The sequence below is a fragment of the Phoca vitulina genome, unplaced genomic scaffold (assembly GCF_004348235.1).
Source record: "Phoca vitulina isolate PV1807 unplaced genomic scaffold, GSC_HSeal_1.0 scaffold21, whole genome shotgun sequence".
NCBI classification, from domain to species: Eukaryota; Metazoa; Chordata; class Mammalia; order Carnivora; family Phocidae; genus Phoca; species Phoca vitulina.
This window is the reverse complement of record NW_022589724.1, coordinates 28,549,163-28,565,453: the sequence shown is the minus strand read 5'-3', so window position 1 is coordinate 28,565,453 and position 16,291 is coordinate 28,549,163. Positions and strand designations below refer to the sequence as shown.

Sequence of the window (16,291 nt, the reverse complement as noted above, 5' to 3'; positions counted from 1 at the left end):
CGGCCCACTGCAGTGCCAGCCGGTCGCTCCCCCCAACCCACGCCACCCCGGGTCGGGAGGGTGTCAGCGGAGATGTCACGGGCGGCGATTATTCGCTGGTGCGCGCGGTCGTGCAGCCGCCACTGACGGGGCGGGCGGGTTGGGGGGGCCGCCGCCTCCGGGGAGACCGCCCAGAGCTGCGCCGTCAGCTCCGCAGCCCGCGCCCCGCGCACACGCGTCGCCGCCTCGCGCGCCCCCCCGCAGCAAAGTTCGGCTCAACTTTGAGGCGGGCCTTGACGCCCTGTCCCTTCCACCCCCCACCAGGTCCTCAGCGGCCGCGGCGAGCCAGGCGGCGGCCCAAGAGCAACCCCGGAGCCCCGCGCGGCGGCGGGCGGCGACAGCGACAGCGGCGGGGGGACGCGGCGCGCCCGCGTGGGGGCGTCGGCCCGCGCCCGCGAGTGGGCGCCGACGGGGACCCGCGCCGCGCCGCGCCCCTCCGGGACCCCGCGGGCGGCCGGAGCCCGGCGCTCGCCTCCTGGAAGCCGCGGGTCGGCGCTCGCCCCCGAGGGCGCCCCGGCCTCCGCGCTCGAACAGAAACTGCTGTTCCATTGATTGGGCCCCGTTGGGCGAGGGGCCGGTGCGTGTGCCCCGAGCGAGCGCGTGCGGAAGGCAGAAGGGCAGGAAGTCGGACGTCTGCAGCGAGGGTGGCGGCACCGCGCAGGGGACGAGCCTTCCACATTTATGTGTCTGCCGGCCTTCGCCTTCTTCGCCCTAGGACTTCAGAAGCGTCTCGGAGCTGCGTTCCCCGCGTGGGAGGCACGGAAGGGCTGGATGTCTGAACAACATGATTATCCATTAACCTCCAAACTTTCCTTTTTTTAACCCAAAGAATATCGGTGATTTTTGTCCACTGCTAGCAGAAGAAGAGAGAACCCAGGGCTATTGAAATGCAGCAAAATCCTTATTTATAAACAGGCCCGAGATAGTGATATGCAAACCCCCTGTACTCAGTGAATTTTCTATCCTATGGATATCGGTCTTGAGATTTGAGATTGGAGAGCAGTACTGTCTGCACTGGGTCTGGCAGCCTCCATCCTTTCAATGCCCAGTCTCCTCTGGGACTGCTGGCCTTCCCTGGAGATCAGAGCGGTACTGTGTGCCATGGGCTGTATTCAGAGCATCGGGGGCAAAGCCAGAGTCTTCCGGGAAGGTATCACGGTGATTGATGTGAAAGCCTCTATCGACCCCATCCCCACCAGCATCGATGAGTCCTCCAGCGTGGTGCTCCGCTACCGGACACCCCACTTCCGTGCCTCGGCCCAGGTGGTCATGCCACCCATCCCCAAGAAAGAGACCTGGATCGTCGGCTGGATTCAGGCCTGCAGCCATATGGAGTTCTACAACCAGTACGGGGAGCAGGGCATGTGAGTACTGCCCCCCGCAAGTGTTAGGGGGGCTGCTCAGGGTGGGGAGCTTGGGGGCCTAGGGTGGGGGCTGGGGGGCCAGAGGGGAAGCTTTAGGCAGGTATGGAAGTGGCCTCTGAGTCCTTCTTCTTGGCCAGGTGATCTCCTCAAGGGTTTGCCTGTTGATTCAGATTGGGGTCATGGCTCTGGGACCTTCCCTTCCTCTGTCACTAGCCCCTGGGGTTCCTGTGTCCTTCCCTGCAAGAGGCCGAGAATGTACAGGCGCATTCCACCAGGTGCCTCTTTGGCAAATTTGACAAGCGTGCTGTCCTGGGGCCATTAGAGAGGCTGAGACTCGGCCCCCCCAGGCTCGGGCCTCCCTGGGAGGCACCCGTGGCCGATACTCAGGAGGAGAATGGGGCCCTCGGATGCCTCCATGGTTATTTGTACAGTGCTTTGTGCTGGGCTTGAACTCGTGTCTGCGGCACATGAGGACCTGGGGGAATGCTTTGCTGTTCCTATGGTGTTTTGTTAGAGAGGATCGCTAGTTTTAGAGACCTGGTTTGTTTCACGGAGTAGTGTGTTTCTCTCTCTAAGGCAGAAGGCCGCTGCATGTAGACATCCAGTGTCAGTGTCCAGAAGGCTCCAGAGGGGCCCTAACAGCTGAGAGGAGCCCACTGGCCTCTTCTCTCCAGCCTGGTCTCCAGAATGTTCCCAGGACAATGCCCGTCTTGGTGCAGGACACGGGGGGCCTGTGTTTTCTTTCCTGCTATGTTCTCTGGCCCCAGAGATGGTCATCCCTGGTCTGGAAAGAGTAGTGATAGAAAGGAAAGCAACTTCGCTTTCAGGGCCGCCCTAAGATAGGGTGGTGAAAAGAGCTCTTTCGGAGCACGAGGTCCCTTGGAGGGAGCTAGGCAGGCCCTGAGGGCAGCCTCCCACCCTGTGCACCCTGCTTCCCGGTTCTGCAAGTGAGGAGCAGAGCAGGGGGTTCCCTGGGAGTTGGACCTTTTCGCTGATTTCAGAACATCCTGCCCCCACCCCCGAAATTAGAGGGGCTGAGGAGGGGATGGAGGGTGGCAGGACACTGGATCTTGTTGCTTCTCCACTTAACAGTTCCAGGGGCGCCTTTGAAGTTGTAAGGGAAACAAGAGGAAGGTGGTAAAGCGTAAAAGGGGGGTGTAACCAGGATCACCCCACGGAGGTGCGTGGGTGGCCTGTCCCTCTGTCAACCTGATGTCTATACCCAAAAGGGTTTTGATTCTCAAAAGTGGCTGTTAACCCAGGTGGGGGCGACTTTCCATGGCAAGAAGGAAAACATGATTCTTAATTATTCGGTGTGGACTCTCCTAGGAAGGCTTAAGCCAGAAGCCTTTTGGGACTTTGTAAAGGATCCGGGATAACTGACAAGACACAAAGGTTTTTCTAGGGGTTTTAGGCGAAGCCTGTCTTCTTCCCTGGAAGCGGAGGGAAAGGCAGAGGGTCTCGCAGAACGTGGAAAGATAGGAGCGCCAGGAGGAAGGAAGTGGGGGAGAACCAGGGGCGCTGAGTTGAGACAGACACGGTGGTGTGCTGTGGGGAGAGGCAGGCCCGGCTGGGGCCTCCGCTTCCCCGTCTGTGCCCGGGGGCTGGAAGCCTCCCTGCGGTGGCTCTGCGTCCTTTCAGGCATTATGGCTGGAGGCAGGCCTGAGGCCGGAGACCCGAGATGACTTTCCCTTTCCACGCCAGTCCTTGCTTCCCGGTTAGAGGTGCCTGGTGCACACCTAGGTTGCAGTCGAGCGGACCAGGGCCGGAGTCCAGGCTCTGCCACTTTCCAGGGTGTGACCTTAGCCACTCTGGCCCTCGGTTTCCTTGTCCGCAGACAGGGCCAGTCACAGCCCTTGCCTCCTGGCTTACTGCGAGAATTAGGGGAGGTGACATTTGTCAAGCGGTCAGCACTGCGCCAGGCCCAGGGTTGTCGTCTTTGATGTTGCTGTTACCGTGACCGTCCTTCTCTCAGCCAGGGGCTTGAGCCCTGCTGTCCGCGAGGAGCTGAGGACCGTGGCCGAGACTGCAGAATTCGGATACATGCAAACTTCTCCTGGTCCCGAAGTTTCTCCAGAGCCCGGGTCTCCATCTTTTACACAGCGCCCACTCCCTGCCTTTTAAAAAATTTAAAAATAGTGCAAGTCATGGATGATTTGCGTTTTCAGAGGTTGAAGGCCATTTTCTTTGCTCTCCATTTGCTTCCCTTTGTTTCCTCCCCCTCCCTGGGGCACCTCTTACAGCATGGGGGGGCCCTGTGTCCCCTGCACCCATCCTTCCTGGGGCCCCCAGTTGGGGCAGGAGCAGCCCCAGGCGGAGGGCAGAGCCTGAGGCTCCCTGGCAGGGGGGTGGGCCGTGTGCAGCGACCCCTCCTGGGCTCAGCCCGGGGGCAGAACAGCCGACCACCCTGGCTCTGGGGCCCTGGCCGGTCACCTGGTGCCTTGTGTCAGCTGTCAGGGGGCATAGGGAAAGAAGTCCCCGCAGGCGGCTTTGAGGGCCCAGTGAGGGAACAGTTCTAGGTGACCACCCTTTGGCTGCGCCGCTGAGTTGGAAGCAACTCCACTTAGTACTCATCGGCCAAATCGTGTTAAAAAGTGGAATTACCAGAGAGCGTGGCTCCTCTGAGCCGTGGGTAGAGCTCTGTATTCGACCGGCGCCCTCTGGAAATGCGAAGGGCTCGTTTGGAGAAAGCCCGATGTCTGCTCCTTCTTGAGTGTAAATGCAAGCATTTTAGGTGTGATCCTCCCAAAGCCAAACGATGCTTTTCGTCTTTTTGACCCTGCGACATGACAGAAAGCGAGGGGTGTTCAGGTGGGACTGAGCAGAGACCACGGGGCAGGCCCCAGCTGCCCCTGTCCCGTGCACCGTGGGATGGGGGAGCAGCATCCCTAGACTCTGCCCACTTGGTGCCAGGAGCATTCCATCCCCGCCTGGACCACCAAACTGTCTCCAGACATGGCCCGATGTCCCCGGGAGGGGTGCAGAGTCGCCCCTGACTGAGAACCACTGGACAAGACCCTCACAATTGGAATAATTAAAATGAAACCCATGCCCTGGGCCTTCGTGGCCCGGGCAGAGGGCAGCTAGGTGGCAGGGGTTAAGGTTAGGGCTTCTCTCCTTTACAAACAGGCTTGTATTCAAAATATTAATTCCAAACACTTAACTGAAACCCATAATACCCCTGCACATTATCCCTGCTTAAAATTAATCTCTAATCCGGGAGAACTTTCTAGCATGACATCTGGTTTGAACTGTTTGAAACGGAACCATTGTGCACACCACCTCAGTAATGCCCCGACTCCTCCAGAGGAGAGCTGCAAAATGGTGAGTCTCTCCATGCCAGCTTCACAGGATTCTATATGGTTTTCGACCAACCCACATTGCTTTAAAAGCCACCCCCCCTCCAAACTGTTGGAGACACCTGCCTCCACAACCCCATCCTCCACGATTCCTCAACCGCCACCTGTCAGCTGGCATAGCCTTCGAAGTGACAAGTCACAATTTCTAGCCTGTGTGGGAGGCGCTTCATGTTGTCCCTAGCTTGCCCTCCTCTGGGGCCCCCAGGGAGGCTGGGGCATGGCTGAGGCCAAGGCCAGGGCTAGTTGGGGGTGGAGGGGAGAGAAGAGCTTAAGAGAGAGGGTCTCTGTGGGTGGACGGTGCAACTCCCCACGCGCTAGTCCAGCCAGGTGTGGATCCCAGCTCCCGCCCTACACTGGAGCTGCCAACTTGAGGCCAGTCTCTTAACCCTTCTGAGCCTCTCTGTTCCCATCTATGACATGGGGAGAACGGTCCTTTCCTTCCCTGGGTGGTTGTGAGGACTAAATGAGATGAGGCGCGTTAAGAGCTCGGCACGGTGCCCGGTGCATTCCACGCACTCGATCCATGGCCCCGCCAATACTGCGAGTTCGTCGTTAATCCTGCAATGCCTGGTGGGGTCAGCAGAAAGATTGCTGTGGTAGTGCTGTGCTCTCTTCTGGGCTGGGTTTCGCCGGCCCGCCTACAGCATGAGAGCCGTGAGTGAGGAGACCTGCAAGGAAGGGTCTTTCCAGCCAGAAGTGCGGTGACACCTGCCGTCAGGGCCGTGGGAGGCTGGTGGGCAGGGGCCAGGCAGGGGTGGAGGGACTGAGGCTTCAGGCGGAGGGATGTGCACAGCTGCTCCGGCTCCCCTTCCTCCCTTGTGTCTCCAGGACCTCATGGGGTCCTCATTTTATGCTGGGGAAGCCACCTCTGAGACCTGAGGCCACTTGCCCAAGGGGGCTTGCTCTGCTCCGGTCGGGGACCACGTGGCCTCTTCCTGCTGCGCGGGCCCGCACAGAACAATCGAGGACGAAGCTTCCTCTCTGGGACCGGAAGGCGGCCTCCCCCATCTGCTGGGCCCTGGCAGAGGCGAGGGCGGCGTGGGTGGGAGAGGGAAGTCCTTGTTTCCAGGCTTTGGGGTGGGAGGAAGTGGGGGGGAGGACTGCCCGGCCCAAAGAGAGATCCCCATGGACCGGCCCTAGCCAAGCGATGGCTCCAACCTTCACCTTCCGAGTGCCCAGTGCCGCAAACAAAAGCTGGCTGCGCGCGGAGACGTGCAAGGAGGGACCCGACCGCCGCAGTGATCAGGGAAATAACGATTAAATCCTGAGATCCTCTGTTGTTCGCTGACCAGATCCGGGCAGAAATGAAACTGATCACTAATGCCCCGGGTGGGGGTGGGGGGAAGTGGCCAGCCTCACCCGCGGTTGGAGGGGGCACGATGTAGACAGCTTCTAGAAGGTGAGTTTGGCTGGATCTATGACAATTGCAAACAGCCATGCCCTTCAGTGCTGTTCCGCTTGTGGAGTTTGTCTTACAGAGACTTGGAGCACCTGGCCCAGTGCCTGACACAGAGTAGGCGGACAGAAAAAATCTCCTGACCAAAAAAAAAGAAAAGAAAAGAAAAAAAAATTGCCTAATGCATGAACGGAAGAGCCAGGGCGTAAGGATGTGGGTATGAGGCTGGAAACTCCAGCACTGTTCATAACTGCAAAGCGCCGGGAGCAGCTTGGGCGCCCATCAGTGGGGCGGGGAATTACGGTCTGTGTCCGGTGCGAGAGATGCGGAGGCCATCACTACCGACCAGGCAGACCCAGAGGTGCAGCCTCGGGAGAGAATGATCCTCGTGTTGCATTTTGTTATGAAGTTGTAAAATATGTAGGGTAGGAACCCAGTTTTGTTAAAAAGAAAACACTGTGAGTGGGAACATGTACTGTGTGTCTGTGCAGAGAAAGGTCTAGAAGGATGTTTACCAAAGTGTAATGTGGTGAGTAACCTCAGCGAGGTGGGGGAAGGCATGGAAGATGGGCTTTTGTTTCTCACTTTATACTTTTCTCTACAGCTTTTTTTTTTTTTTTTTTAAAGAAAAGCACCGCTTTGGGGGCACCTGGGTGGCTCAGTCGTTAAGCGTCTGCCTCCAGCTCAGGTCATGATCTCAGGGTCCTGGGATCGAGCCCCATGTCAGGCTCCCTGCTCAGCGGGAGGCCTGCTTCTCCCTCTCCCACTCCCTCTGCTGCTCCCCCTGCTTGTGCACACTCGCTCTCAAATAAATAAATAAAATCTTAAAAAAAAAAAAAAGTAAAGCACAGCTTTTATAAAGCATAGCTTTTATAACTAAAAATTCAAATTAGGCACTGTTGTTGGTTCTTTCCAGGGGGTCCGGGGCTGTGGCCTGGACAAAGAAGGGGGCTGGGCCCCGGAAGGAGTGGGGTTTTTGTTTGGGGGAAACCCTGGGAGCAGGCAGGGAGGGGGGACACCCCCAGACCCTCTCTCGGAGAGCAGGCACCTGGTGGGAAGGGGCCAGCCCTGTGGGTGGCCTCATGGGGCAGAAGTCGGGAAACTGGGCTCCTGGTTACAAACTTTTACTGAATTTAAACTCTTTGCAAATTGTACAAACCATGAAATCTATAAAACTGAGGGTGGGGGAAGATAAGACCTAAGTGCCCATGTGACCCATCTGAGGCCCCGAGACCAGCATGGGCAGAAAAGCCTTGGTGTGGGTGGCCCTCTTTGTCCTCAAGCCTCAAATCCTTGTCTGTAAGCAAGTTACTCAGAGCATCTGACAGGCATCAGTTGTGGGATGTGAAATAATATTTAAGTGATCTTGGTTAAGCCTAAGTATAATCTGAATTTAAAGCAGCATATTTATTTTAATGTATGTCAGGGAAAAAAATACATCTGGCTTACCCAACATGTTATTTCAGTGTGTTTCTTAGGAAAAACTGAATGTAGTTTTTAAAAAACGATTGATTTGGGGCACCTGGGTGGCTCAGTCGTTAAGCGTCTGCCTTCAGCTCAAGTCATGGTCCCGGGGTCCTGGGATCGAGCCCCATATCGGGCTCTCTGCTCCATGGGAAGCCTGCTTCTCCCTCTCCCACTCCCCCTGCTTGTGTTCCCTCTCTTGCTGTCTCTCTCTCTCTGTCAAAAAAGAAAGTCTTTAAAAAACTAAAAATAAAAAAAATTAAAAATGATTGATTTTAAGAAAAAAATTTAAGTGAATAATAATACAGGAGATATGTAGACAGATCAAAATGAACAGAGATGTAAAGCTTGGAAACTCTGCTCTGAGGCTTGGTGGGCTGAGCCAGTCCGGCTCTGAGGCCCAGAACTCAAAATGCAGTCAGAGCCCTGGGAGAGGCGGGGAGCCCCAGGGGTGCGAGGGGCCATCCATGCTGGGGAGAGAACCCAGGCCCAGGCTCACCGCCCCTGCCCGGCACGGACCAGGGCTCTTCCTAGAGCCACGGGGAGGGTTGGGCTTCTGTCTTCCACGGTCACAAGGTGCTTCCCTCCCAAGGTGCTGCCCTGGGCATCCCTGGGTTCCTTCACCTTCCACTGAGAGGCCTTTGCCCTGGGCCAGTCCTGGGTGATGCTTCCCAGCCCCTCAGCACAGCCTCCACCCCTCCTCAGTCTCCAGGGAAGGCTTTTCTTTTCCTTCCTTCCTTTCTTTTTTTAAAGATTTATTTATTTGAGAGAGAGAGAGAGAGAACTCATACATGAGGGGTGGAGGGGAGCAAAGGGAGAGGAAGAGAGAATCCCAAACAGACTCCCTGCTGAGCGCAGAGCCTGACACGGGGCTCGATCCCAGGACCCTGAGATCACGACCTGAGCTGAAACCAAGGGTCAGATGCTTAACTGACTGAGCGACCCAGGAGGCCCCAGGGAAGGCCTTTCTATAACCCCTGCAGACTTACGTCCTCGGCCAGTCGTGGTGCTCAGAGCTCGCGTGAATGCCCATGTGCGTGTGTGGCTGTGTGTGTATGTGCAGTGTTGGGCAAGCCTGTGTGTGTGCACGTGCATGTGTGTGTACGCGTGCACGTATATGCCCGCATACGTGTGTACGCACGCGTGTGCGCGTGTTGAGTGAGGGTCTGTTGGCAGCTGTGGGTCCTGGCCCGGCCACCTTGTGGTTGAGTCACCTTGAGCTAGGCCTCTGCTGTCTCCACGCCTCCGCCATCAAACGCGCCCCAGTCTTGGCCCCGGGTAGTTGAGGAGAAGCGCTGCGCGGACGTGTATACACGGGGTACCCGGCACACCCGATGTGCTTGGGGAACGAGCGCTGCTACTGGTGTCCTCGCGGGGCCGCCGCGTGCTGGGAGGGGCTGTTTGAGGGGCAGTGGCTGTAGGTGAGACAGCGCACCAACAGGAGCAGCTTGGGCCGCTCTAACCTCATTGAGGAGACCCCGTTATGGGGCCCAGGCCCTGAAGGACAGACTGGGCAGGCTGCCCACTGTCACTGATCCAGGCTGCCAGCACTCATTCTGCCTGATTCCAGGCCAGGCCCGGCACCAGGGCAAATGCTGGAGGCCTGGCTCCTGCCCTCTAGAGATCATCAGCAAACGATGCCATGATTATTTAATCAGCCATGTGCATGTGCCAGGAAGCAGCAGCAGGAGGACGGAGTGGCGTCGGATACGGGGTAGGGTCAGGGTGGGCTTCCTGGGGGGCTCCGGGGCTGAGGCATGAGTAGCCCTGAGCTGGCACGGGAAGAGGAGGGGCACGGCCCATTAGAGGAACTGAGAGTGGCTGGTGGGTCTGGAGCCTGGGAAAGGTGTGTATGTGTGTGCACCCCAGCATGAGGGGTCCTGAGCTTCGATTGCATCGGCTTCAAGGGCCATGAGGAGTCATGGCAGATTTAACAGGGTTGGAGGCAGGGATGGTGGGAACAGATTTGTGTTTTTAAAAGATCACTTGGGCTTCTGGGGAATATTGAAGGAGGCAGGAGTAGAGGGTGGGAGACCTGGGCAGAGGTCCTGGCCAGGGTGAAGGCAAAGAGAAGGGGGGCATCTAGAGGTGAGAAGGAGAGTCAAGAATGGTGCCAGGTGCCCAGAGGGTGCAGGTGCTCTGCAAACACTGATGTCGGGTGCTCTGCAAACATTTGGTGACTGGATGATGGATGGGGACTGCCACAGGAAAAGGGGTGTGAGGGAGGCTGAGGAGTCTGATTCAGACGTGATGCGAGGGGATCCCAGAGCATTCTGAAGTCCAGCTTCAAGCCTGGACTGGCCTGCTGTCCTTTGGATTCTCACGCTTAAGAGGACAAAGGCAGGAGTGTGACAGGCGGCCCGTGGCAGCAGGGCGGTTTCCTGGGTGTGCAGACTGCAGGGTTGCACTGGGCCCACGCTCTGGAGGGCCCCTCGCATGGTTCAGTGCTCTGCTGTTGCCATGTTGAAAGTCTTCATTTTTGAACAGGTGATCTTGAGTTTTTGCTTTGCACTGGGTCCCACAAGTTCTTTAGCTGGTCATGCCCTGAAGACCAGCAGAAGCCAGTGAATACCCCAAGGGGGTAGACACAAGGGACACCCGTGTCTTCTGCTCCCGTGTGTGCAGGTGGACACAGGTGCGTCTGCCCTTACCCACAAAATGCCTCTACTCCCAATCGACCCATTGGCCGAGCACTTGCGTCCGTGTGCGGTCCTGGGAGGCTAGCTCACCCCTTTCAGTGGCCTCTGTGTACCAGAGCACCTACAGTATCTCTGCTGGGCAGAAAGGAGAAGTTTCAGTGGGTGCAGGGCTTGGGTCCCAGCTCACCCCTCCATGCCGTGGAGCAAAGGACTGAGGGTCTGCCTTGAAGTCCAAGGTCATTCCAGAGCAAACAGGGAATCTTAGAGGAGGCAGTGACCATATGCAATCCACTCCCTTCCAAGCATGTATCGTCCAAAAACTGTAACTGGGGTCAAAAAAGCTTCAGGTCAGCCAGGGCCGGCATACCTCTAAATGCCTCCCTCAGTTGGTTTCCAGGAGCTTCCATGTATTGCCATTTATATTAACAAATTTAATCATCACAAAAACCTTGCGAGGTGGGTAGAATTATCCACAGTTAAATGATGAGAAAACAGGGCGCCTGGGTGGCTCAGTTGGTTAAGCGACTGCCTTCGGCTCAGGTCATGATCCTGGAGTCCCGGGATCGAGTCCCACATCGGGCTCCCTGCTCAGCAGGGAGTCTGCTTCTCCCTCTGAACTTCCCCCCTCTCATGTGCTCTCTCTCTCTCTCACTCTCTCAAATAAATGAATAAATAAAATCTTTAAAAAAAAAAAAAAATGATGAGAAAACAGAGGATTGGAGATTTGTGACTCAGTCAGTAGCTGGACTGGGGCTGGATCCAGGCTGGTCTGTGTCCCCCGGAAGTTGTGCCCTTACCCGAGTTCCTTCCCACCTCCTTGACCAGGGGGAGGGGCAGGGACTGGGACCCCAGGGAGCAGAGGCAGCCCGTGCTGGCCTGTGATGATTTGAAGGCAGATGCCCTGGGACCTGGTTCTGAGTAATATCCCACATGAGACACGGCTGTCTGCCAGCTCATGGGGACCGTCATCTGTCTGTGACTGAGCCAAGGCTCAGGCATTTGGGGGCTGGGGAAGGGAAGCAAACCTGAGGCTGGGAGAGAGGGGCCATTCTAGTGCTGAGTCCCACTCCCTCAAAACAAGCCGGCTCTTAGGCAGTGAAAGGGGGCCGTGGAAGAGCAAAGTTCCTTTTGCAAGTTTACTTTCTGCCTTTTTATTATTATTATTATTTTTAAGTAGGCTCTACATGGAGCCCAACTTGGGGCTTGAACTCATGACCCTGAGATCAAGACCTAACCTGAGGTCAAGAGTCAGATACTTAACTGACTGAGCCGTGCAGGTGCCCTATTTTCTGCCTTTGATAAAAACCTTTGCAAGTGGGTGTAGCCACCGTGAGAGGACAGAGTGGGTGCCTTCCGGGCGCCCGGGCACAGGTGGGCAAAGGCACGGGCTTCTAATAAATCCAGGACAGCGACCCTAAACTCCTTCTCTGGTCCAAGGTACCCACCTGCGAGGGGAGCCGGATCAGCAGGCTCATCCTGCTACCACCCACCCGTGGCTGCTGTGGCCTGGTGGCTCTCGGGGACTGGTGGGCACCTCAGAAATGGGAGGTCGTCTGAGCTGTTGCCCCAGTTCCCTGGGACTTTGATGAGCTCAGGGCCCCAGGCAGGAGGTGGCCTAGTAGGCAGGTGTTACCCTAATTTGTGCCTTTTTCAATGGAATAAACACAGAACAGAAAGGAAATAAACAGGAAAATTAGCAACATCGCATTCCTAGTCATCCCTCCCAGAGTGTCCCCAAATTTGCTAACTGCTAACATCAAATGATGCATTTGGGTAGAGGAGTGCATCTTTTTATAGTGATAAGATACGCCTAACGAAATTGACCATTTTTACCGTTTTTGAGTTCGGTGGCATTAAGTACCTCCACATCGTTGTGCATCTGTTTCCAGAACTTTTCCATCTTCTCCGCCTGGAACTCTGCACCCGTGAAACACTGACTCCCCATCCTCCCCCTCCCCCGGCAAGTTCTACTTTCTGTTTCTATGAATTTGACCACACTAGGAACCTCCTATACGTGGAATCATATAGCATTTATCCTTTTGTGTCTGACTTATTTTACTCAGCATGATGTCTTCAGGGTTTATCCATGTTGTAGTATATTGCAACATTTCCTTCCTTTTTAAGGCTGAATAATATTCCCATTGTGTGGATAGACTGCGTTTTGTTTATCGATTCTCCCGCCAATGGACACGTGGGTTTCTTCCATCTTTTGGCCATTGTGAATGCTGCTGCTGTGAACAGGAGTGCATCCTGTAAAGTACTATATCCTGGAGGGCATTGCTGGTTTACCCTGTTGTGCAGAATTCTGGGTGCAGAGTGTCCTGAGCTTTGGTATTACGGGTGCTCAGGTGGAAACAGCACTGGATGAAGTCAGGCTGCCTGGAAAAGCTCCCCCGGCCCCGGCTTCACTGTCTTTATCTGTCTGGTGGGATGGACATGATTGTTGATGAGTGTCCAAGGAGGGGGGGCTCCCTGGATGCCGCTGTGCCCCCAGCCACATGGGAGACAGGCTGGTGTCCTCTTCTGTCCGAGAGCTATTATTATAGTAACAGCAGTGATGACTGATTTGAGATGATGCAGGAGAACAGCTGTGTCTGGGGGAACCCAGATGGGACGGTGGATGTCTGTGTATTGTCTGCCCCTACCCCCTCACCCCAGAGCGGGGGGAACGCAGCCTCGTGGCTGGCTGATTGAGTAAACTGGCCTTCCTGTCCTCAGGTCCAGCTGGGAGCTCCCGGACCTCCAGGAGGGCAAGATCGAGGCCATCAGTGACTCAGACGGGGTGAACTACCCCTGGTACGGTAACACCACAGAGACGTGCACCATTGTGGGTCCCACCAGGAGAGACTCCAAGTTCATCATCAGCATGAACGACAACTTCTATCCCAGCGTCACGTGGGCCGTGCCCGTCAGTGAGAGCAACGTGGCCAAGCTGACCAACATCTACCGGGACCAGAGCTTCACCACGTGGCTGGTGGCCACCAACACCTCGACCAATGACATGATCATTTTGCAGACGCTGCACTGGCGGATGCAGCTCAGCATCGAGGTGAACCCCAACCGGCCCCTGGGTCAGCGCGCCAGGCTGCGGGAGCCCATCGCCCAGGACCAGCCCAAAATCCTGAGCAAGAACGAGCCGATACCGCCCAGCGCCCTGGTCAAGCCCAATGCCAACGACGCTCAGGTCCTCATGTGGCGGCCCAAGTACGGGCAGCCGCTGGTGGTGATCCCACCCAAGCACCGGTAACAGCCAGCGTGCCCTGCTAGGCTGGACTCAAATAATAACACTGCTCCAACAACACCCACACGGACTCTTCAGTCATTCAGCAAAATACAACCACTCTACCTTCTCGAGCGGGCGGATCTCACTGTGCAAATGCCCCGGGATGGCCTCCCCCAGCCCTCTTGGCACCTGCTTCCTTTCGGGGCGGGGGAGGCCCGGCCGGGACACCCAACCCCACGTCCCCCCTTCACCTTGGGTCTCCTTTTCTGGCAATTCCAGTCATTCACTTGCAAGACTCCCCGAAACAACTGCTTTTTCAGTTCTTCTTCTTCTTCTTCTTTTTTTTTTAAACACCTCTTTAAGAGGTTCTGGGCGGGAGGAGGCGGGGCTGGTTATGACCCTGACTGGCAGCTGCTGCTGATTTGTGAGTGGCAGCCCCCCATGGCAGCTCCCCTCGTCCTCCCTCACGCGGCCTTACGTAGACTCGCTTTGCCAAACTTTTGCCTTAAGCTGAATTTAATGGAAAAAGCCCAAAACAGACAAAGAAAGCAGGATCTCTTTTCTACCGGACTGTTCATCTTCTGCTAGAGGTGAGGGAGGGGGCAGGGCCAGGGAGGAGAGAGGGGCACCTGAGCCCTCCTCCCGGCTGTCTTGAGAGAGGGGCAGGGGGACAGATTTAGACCTAAAACCAGCTGCTCATTCTTTCGTTTCAGCAGAAACGAAACCAGAAACCAGACCGACCACCTAAAGAGCCCCTTCTCTCCCCCTTCCCCATACCTGCGGAGAAGGCACCTCTGCGCTCCCACGGGGTGGATCTGCTGGGGCCGCTCCTCTCCTCTTCTTCTGGCAGCCTTACCTTGCCTGGGGCGGGTCTGGGAGGAGAGAGGGAGGGCCGAGCCCTGGGATTCTCGCCATCTCAGTCCTCAGCACCCGGCCACAGGTAGCTCCACACGCATATCTCACTATCCTGCGTCTTTCCCTTTTCTGTCCACACTGGCCCCAAAAGCCTGGAGGCCAGCCACCTTGAGCCAGATTTAGTTCCAAGGTAAGAGAGGCAGGCAACCTCCCTCCTGGCTCCTTCTCAGGAGATGCCCCCCACCCCGCGCCAGGTGCTCTGGGAGAAGCTGCAGACGGCTCTGGGCGCCAGTGTTGGAGGTGGGGGGCAAGCTGCCAGGGGGGCACCCAAGGATAGGCGGTCCTGGATCTGGGGAGGCCGGGGAGGCCATCAGCAGATGCCCCCTGATGCTTATCCTCAAGGAAGCAAACCAGGGCCTCTGGCTGGTGGGGGTGACATGGGGCCATGGTTGACAGGCATTGGGGCCGCTGTGGAGGCTGGTCGGGCCAGTGTGGCCAGTGTGGAGGGCCACCATCCCTCGGGTCCAGGGCCCTCCAGAGCCCGAGGATGGTCCTGAGCGACCCCAAGCCTTCTTAGTAATGTCTGCCTTGAAGGCTGCTTGCAGGAGCTATGGGGGACAACCCACGGAAGCCCCCTTCCTCAAGCTTGCCAACCCCCACAGCTACTTCACCCGGCCCTGCATTCAAACTAATAATACCCAAGCACAGAAAACCATCAGAAAAGAAAAATAATTCATTTCTGCTGCAGATGAGCCACTTGTTAGGAGTCCCAGTGACAGCGTGGGAGGATGTGGGTCACCTTGCTCTTGTACTTACTCCAAGGGTGCTTAATGTCCTGTCTGTCTCCCACGCCCCGCTCCTGACAGCGGGCCCGCAGCTATCCTGGGACAACTGGACCGGAACATGCCTGTGGTACCAGCACTTGCGTGCTGCTTGGGGAACCCCTTTGTCAGGCCCAGGACCTTCCCCCTGGAAACTGCCTGTTCCCCTTGGTGTGTACAGAGACCCTGTCACCCCGAGAGGCCAGAGAGCCTTGAGTGAGGGGGACGATGGGTCCCAGCTCTACCTCTGGGGAAGGGCCAGGGAGGGGCCAGGCTGACGGCGTCCTGCTGCCGTGGACAGGACCTGACCTCCTAACAGAGCGGCCCTTCTCTGCACTCAGGTCTTTCTTGCACTAAAAAAAAGAGGAAGGGCCCTGGGCAAGGGGTCAGGAAGCTGGAGTTCGGGTTCTGGGCTGGGTCATCACTAAGGGATGCTCACTGTGTGATGGGGTGGGAGCAGGAGAGGACAATAAGGAGTGGTCCTGAGCTGTTGGGGGCAGAGTCCCCCAAACATGCACCTGCTGAGTGTGAGCAAGGTCTCTTGCCAGGGACCAGCGCTCTGCCCACTGGGAGGGAGCAAACCTGCTCTGGCTGCCTCCCCCAGCCTGCCGCATGTCTGGGCCCCAGCTCACCTTGCTCCCTGACTCACCCTGCCCCTCCGGCCCCCCTTTCTCTCTGTCCCTCCTGGCCTTTCTGAAGACGGGGCTGGAAAGACCCCGGAGAGGCCGCAGGTCCGGCCAAGGACACTGGGCTTCGCTTGGGTCTGGTCCCTGGGCCTCCTCCCTGTCAGGAGCACAGACCCCAGGCTTCTCACCTGGGTCCCCAATCCCTCTGGTGTCCCCCACCCCTGGTGTGGACACACTCCTCCAGCAATAAGGACCATCCGTGGTCATGGAGAGTACTGTGAAAACAAACCAATGCACTTACCAGGAGGCACGAGACTCTTGAAGAACATGTAAAATTCACCTTTTTAAAAAAGAACCAACAAATATTCACAAAGAGAAATAAAATGTAATTTTAAAGTAGGCCTGGCTAGGGTCTGGATGTTTCTGAAGTGTTTCTGAAGTGATGGTTCATTTCGGGGTCGATGGTGTTCTGGCCACGGGAGCGAGCATACTTGGAGGTGGGCTC

The 16,291-nt window shown here is 56.8% G+C and overlaps 1 protein-coding gene across 1 annotated transcript; it reads left to right on the top strand.

Moving 5' to 3' along the window:
* The first annotated feature begins 512 nt into the window (after positions 1-512).
* On the top strand, positions 513-13,562 carry FAM78A (family with sequence similarity 78 member A). The gene is made up of 2 exons (XM_032418822.1): positions 513-1,403; positions 12,980-13,562. Exons 1-2 carry the CDS (start codon positions 1,081-1,083, stop codon positions 13,506-13,508), a joined length of 852 nt encoding a protein of 283 aa, XP_032274713.1. The 5' UTR covers positions 513-1,080; the 3' UTR covers positions 13,509-13,562.
* The last annotated feature ends 2,729 nt before the right edge of the window (positions 13,563-16,291 follow it).

Excerpts from the sequence above, each read along its gene's own strand:
- FAM78A (XM_032418822.1), top strand. The coding sequence starts at position 1,081 with ATGCCCAGTCTCCTCTGGGACTGCTGGCCTTCCCTGGAGATCAGAGCG. Across the intron at positions 1,404-12,979 it reads CAGTACGGGGAGCAGGGCAT|GTCCAGCTGGGAGCTCCCGG; the intron begins GTGAGTACTGCC and ends TCCTGTCCTCAG.